Here is a 6,407-nt window from a genome sequence, read left to right as displayed (position 1 = left end):
AAGCAACATGGAATTCCCAATCCACAATTACAAAAATTTCAATATTTTTGACATAAAGCTATATCGGGTCGAGTAATGATAGTATTGAAGCGACAAGATGAGAATATTACTTTGCTATAGTTTTATTCAATAAGTTTTAATCAATTTCTCTAGTTAATCTTTGTCGTACCCCAGAACACATTTTCATTGAAAAGATGGAAGTTCATTTTTATAAGTTTGCAATCGGTTTTATAATAATTAAGCAGTGCGTTGGATCAGTTGCATAATTTATAATGTACAACCAAGTGAAGAAACTGTTTGTTTTCGAAGTTCTTGCAAAAACGCCACAAAACACTTGCGTAATCAACTTGAGCTGTGAATACACGAAGGTGTTGAAATTGTTAAATGATACATCGCCGAAAGGATATTATTTTTTCACCTGCATTATATTTTAAATATCACAGTTCTATTCAAATAATCTAACGTGAATGTTAGAGTATGCAGATGAACGCAAAAGTAGTACTCTTGAATGTAATATATAAAAATTTCAAAAATTACCTTTCTCTAAATATCAACTCTAAATTTAACTTTCCAAATTGAAAAAAAATTGCTTCTCATCGTTCAACTTTTGATAAATTGTGCGGATTTCAGAATTGGGGATTATTGTGCTCATGTTGGTAAAGAAATACATTTAAGCCTGGTAAACAGGATACGTTATAACCGGAGCTCTAACATTATTGGATCATATTTTTCACAAATCGAAAATTTGTAACACTTTATTAGACACAGAATGGACCTATGGATCGTTTTGTTATTATATTGTCGTTTGTATTCTTATTCTTCTTGTCGTGAAAAAAAAAGCTTTTCTCTTTATCTACTGGACCAATTGCTCTGGTATTTTCGGTGATTAACAATTGTCGTTGTCACTAAAGTCCATTCCTATTGTTTATTATGAAAATTTGATTGGACGTTATGAAAGTTTTGTGTGATGACGTCATTAAAATCGAAAATTGAGCTCCATGTTGTGGTTCCGCTATGACATTCCAGCGATCTCGCGATTATTTTGATAAGATACGCTGTATGTACGTCACAGGATCTGGGAAAGCTATTACGGGTACCGGTAGTGGTAAGTCACGGTACGGTAGCTGTTCCACAGTTCCAGCTTAGTTCAGGATATTATATTGGAGGTAAAAAACGTCAGTTTGCCCCTTGTGACTATATATCTGAGCATTGATCTCTTGCTCCAGTTATGTCAATAAAATAGACTCGACGCAACAAGCACGCTGGCTTAACAAGCACGTTGACCTCTACCCCCTCCTGTGGGCCGGACGCATATTTGTAAAAGGTGAGAGAAGATAAATTATGGTAGAATTGATCGAATTACAATCTTTGCATGATATTTTACCTTGTTTCGCAACCTCCCTCTTCACAAACCGCTTTTATGCTCGTAAATTGCACATCCGACTGGGGCTGATGAGCGGACGAGACGTGGTTTACAAATTGATTAAAATTATTCGAAGGCAAAGCCTGGAACGGTATGAATTTTTGTGCGTCGCGGCAAGCAAAAATCTATTAATAAAAATAATAAAATAGTAATATTATTTACTCATTCGACCTACACATTTTTCATATACATCATTTATTGTGGTCAATATTTGAGATCAATCAACACAAAAAATATTCTGTGTAAACGAGGAAAGATTTATATTTCAAGCATTTTAGCTATTGCTTGATGAAACTTTTTTATCACATATAAAAGGCAGGATATCTTCTCATTAAAAAATGCTTAGTTTACTTTGGTTTACTTAGTTTACTTTACTTTCCGGTTTCGAAATAGGCATGCGGTATCTTAATAGAATAATAATGACTTTATTATTTGCCCACAAAAACCAACTGCCAGATGAAATATAAGGTTGCAGTAAATGACGTACGGTGTTTGTTTGGAATGAGCAAATTGATGGCCATATGTATCTTCATTGTGGATTTATAACCTGCAATTTATTTCAAGAAAACTTGCAAATAAGTTGATGGATTGTTGTCTTTGACGTAGTTTTTAGGGTTCTGTGTTGACAGTAAAATATAACATATCGTCTTAATTCTCAGAAATGCGTTGAAACGCAACGTTTTTCTTTCGAATTAAAATGTTAATTTAAGACGAATGATGCAATCAATAACTACTGATTCGATGCATCATGCATGTTTTTCGAAATCTTTGAAAATAAATTTACGAAACAATAAAATTAAAGCCATATTTGAGAAGTTTGTAATGACGAATAATTACAGAAGCAGTTGGCAAATTGACTTGCTATTTTCTCCAAAATATACATACATGCTCGATTCGTAGAATAAAAATTATCTTTTTAAAGAATTATGAATGACTCGGTTCAATTGAAATGCAATTCTAGACATTTGAGCAAACTCACTCAACTTCCGTTTTAAATTCAATTAAAAAAAAATTGGTAGAAAAATGATAATAACCAAGTAACTTTTAGCCCCAGGGTAATGTAGAAAGATAACATAAAATAATTTCAGCTATCTGAAGAGACAAATCTAATGCGGATTTGCGTATCTGTATTCTAAATAGAATGTTGATTGAAGCAGATATTTTGCAAATTACTGAATCTTACAGCGACGAACCGTGCATAAATTGCAAGCATAAAAAGTTTGACAAAAACGAACGAAGATACGAAAACAGACAGCGACCGCTTCTACAATGGGAGAGTAAAAAGTTGGGGAATATAAATATAAGCCATATTTCAATAATTTATTCACATATTTTGATGCGTTCTTGTTTGAAGTTCATTAAAGAATTATTGCAAATCTAAAAATGAACTTTGCATTAAAAATCATATTCACAAACTGCTGCGTGACCGAATACCGTTTTATCACATATAGCCCAATTTCTTTAATCAACATAGATAATGTTTTCAGTCCTTCAAATAAAATTTTAATGAGACTTTGGGAAATCATGATTTTGATGAGACCATGTTACGAGTTTTCTAGCTGACGTAATGAGTGAAGAGCGCTGGCTGTAATTCATAGAAAAAATGCGTTTTTTGTTGTGTTGTAAATTTTCTGTTAAAATGGGATACGTTTGTCAGCAATCGGGAACTTATTTCTGAAAAACTATTCGACCACAGGCATATATGGTAGGAGTTTACGAGCATACTAATTGCCGTATCGTAGTCTGCGAATATAGAAAGTTTCAAATTCAAGTCTTTGCCGGATGAAATATAAGAGTCATTACTGCCTTATTCGAATCAACTCTAAAACATGAACGACGGGTGAAGTACAATAAGTAAACGCAATATACATTTTAAAATATTTTCCGTTTTGAAAATTGAAAAAAGCTAAACAATTGGGCTTGAAATGCATTAAAAAGTACAAATCACTTATTCAAACTCGTTGATAGCAAAAGAACTAATCAGATTCTTACTTAGACAGGACAGTTTTATTTTATCTATAGTATTTTACAGATTTCATCAGTAAGACGCCGTCCATAATTGAGCCCTTTTGTGAGAATAGTATATAAAAAAGAAAAGAATCGAAAGTAAATCTTTTGGTAATGATACAATATGTATGCAATCGAGTATTATAGAGGAAGAGCCGCCCATCGACAATGGCAATTATATGCTTCATTTACTTTTCAGTTTGCTTTGCGTTATTCATTTAAGATAATAAGTTTATTGTTTCAATATGCTGAACGTTGTATTCCGTTTGTCAGTAATTTTCTACCTGATTGTGTTTTCAAAGTCACATTCAATCGAAAATTCTGATCTTTGTCAGAATTTAAATACCTTTTGCTCTTCGGCAAAGCAACAGTGTGGAAGTTCATCAACAGATTCGCATTTTAATCGTGTTGTCGGAGTGCCAGGAAAAAGAGGTCCGAAGGGTTCTAGTGGTCCTAATGGCCCTATTGGCCCGCAAGGCCCCCCGGGTGTTGTTGATTACGAAACAATACAAGGACTAATTGATTCGAGATTATCTGGTATGGTTGAGTACAGTTTCGTAGCTATAACTTTTTTTTAACTTAATTTAATCATGTTTTAAGCGCTTGTCATTGAACATGTTTTTGCTGCATTCATGTTATATATATATATATTTCAAGATGCGAGATTACCTACTAAACATACAACCGCAACCCTAACAAGAATATATCATCCATGTATGAAACATCTATTATAAATATACTTAAAGAGAGAATTTTAGTCTTTGAATAACTATACAACATACAAAATACGTAGATTTATACAAATTTGGATAATAAATACGCCTTGAGATTACATGTTTTCTTTATTTTTATATCCATAGTTCTCAATGAAATGGAAGAACGAATTGATTTTATGAATAAATCCATTATAAAGTTATCTGAATTTCATGAAAAAGTGTCAGTGGAGGGTATGTATAATTTTGAAATATCTCATTTACCTTGCAATGATTCAAAATTAAGATTAAGTAAATACGTCACATGTGAAGTTTTCTATTCAAATAAGATCAAATAAACAGTTGAAATCATTTACGAAGATTACTAAGATTTTAGTTTTGCCAACAATACTTTTACTATAAAAATTAAAATGTAAATATTTCAGATTGTGATGTCTATTATAGAGGAAAATGTTTCAAGATTCCGGAAGATTTGCACAATAGTCAAGATGTAGATTTCGCTCAAGCTGAACAAATGTGTCGTAATATTGGTTGGAAACTTGCAAATATATATTCATTGGAACATTATCAATCTGTGGCAGCTTATCTTCGCACTAAGATTCCTTCCAGCAATTTTGCCACCGTTTGGCTCGGAATGACACGAAATCAACAGGTGTTTGTTTTTATATTGTTCGACTGACTAGCAAAATCTCGACACGTATTGACTTGGTTAATTAATGGACAGATTAGTGTGACGCTTTTGGTTAAGTTTAAAAAAGTCTTTAGGCTTCTACAACTCACATAGTGAATGACTAATCAGGTGATTATTATTAATTGTTTCAGACACAAACTGTATATCTCTCCGACGGTACAGTGGCTCCACCATTACCATGGTATCCTAGTTATCCGAGTTCGGCATCAACAAGAACTAAGATGAATATCGATATAAACTCAAATGAAAAATCTCTGAGTCAGGGAATGGTTAATTATTCATCGACAGGAGGAAGGAGAGGGGCACTTTGTCAGATTTGAATGTAACAAACTAAAACACTGTATTACAACTATATATTATTAGCATTTTGAGGTGGCTAGTTCAATTACATTTGAGAGCTTCGAAAATTCCATGCAACGGCTTTAAAAACGTCTTCGCGTCGCGATCTTTTGATAAGAATTACTCCCAGCCATTTTTATGGGAAAACGCTTTACAACGTCGAATAACATTTTAATTTAAACAGCCAGCACAAATGTTCAATCTATGACCGATACGAACCGTTTAAAATGTTATTAAATTAAGTAAAAAATATTGTTGGTAAGTTGTATCATGTTTTCTGTTTGTTTGTTTTTCAGATGTCTCGTAATAATATACACATATAGTTTCAACTAGTAGTATTTATTGAACCCATTAATTAGTGCCCATTGTTCTCCAAAGAAAGAAAATTACGTAGGACAAGATTGAATGTTTCCAAGATATGAAAGTTTTAGAAAATGTCCAAAGATACACCCCGATTAAAAGCTTGATAAGCGGGTAGTTCATAAGATCAGCATCATTCTAAAATCATGAAAAGATGACATCATGTTATTTGTATAAATAATGTGAGCATGATTAAAAATCGTCGATTTTTCTTTTTATGAACAATATTTCACACCTCCACTTTGCAAAAAAGGCTCTAAATAGTATTTATAAATGGAGTGTTTTACAAATATACAGTATACTAAATGAAATTTGAATTCTGACAAATATTATCTTTGAGCTCTATATAAATATATACAGTATATTTGTATTACTACAGGGTTTTCGGTATCATTTGCTAAACTCTTATGTGCAAATAATTTGTAATTTTATTGTATTCATTTCATATATTCCATATACTAATTGACTAATTTCCTATTTAATCCAGTATTTGTACATAACGTAATTTTCTTCACCCCATTCAACAAAGTACTGTCAAAAATCACTAATTTGGAATCATAATTTGCTCACGTCGTTCCTTCATTATATCGGATATAAGTGAGACTCATTTTTTTGCATCGAATCTTACACGAAACATGTTTGTTTTGACATCTTGATCATGTTTTGATTCCAACAACATTGTTATAGATACGCAATTATATATCCGCTTCTCTGATAAATTAACCATGGGAAACAAGTTGGCATATTTACGGGAAAATAGCAAGTTTTTCACTTGAGTGCTTTTGCGATAGATCAGTTTCCTCAACAACAAACAAGCTCAATGCATCAAAAAGATCTATTTCGTAAGAGTCATCTCTTACACTCGAATGATAAT

General features: G+C 32.3%; 1 protein-coding gene across 1 annotated transcript; it reads left to right on the top strand.

Annotated features, from left to right (window-relative positions):
* The first annotated feature begins 3,534 nt into the window (after nucleotides 1-3,534).
* Nucleotides 3,535-6,140, top strand: LOC120342536 (uncharacterized). The gene is made up of 4 exons (XM_039411412.2): nucleotides 3,535-3,967; nucleotides 4,291-4,377; nucleotides 4,569-4,795; nucleotides 4,966-6,140. Exons 1-4 carry the CDS (start codon nucleotides 3,676-3,678, stop codon nucleotides 5,152-5,154), a joined length of 795 nt encoding a protein of 264 aa, XP_039267346.2. The 5' UTR covers nucleotides 3,535-3,675; the 3' UTR covers nucleotides 5,155-6,140.
* The last annotated feature ends 267 nt before the right edge of the window (nucleotides 6,141-6,407 follow it).

This window comes from Styela clava, chromosome 3, assembly GCF_964204865.1.
Source record: "Styela clava chromosome 3, kaStyClav1.hap1.2, whole genome shotgun sequence".
Lineage (NCBI taxonomy): Eukaryota > Metazoa > Chordata > Ascidiacea > Stolidobranchia > Styelidae > Styela > Styela clava.
Note: the sequence above shows the minus strand (reverse complement) of the source record. Positions and strands in the feature narration are given on the sequence as shown.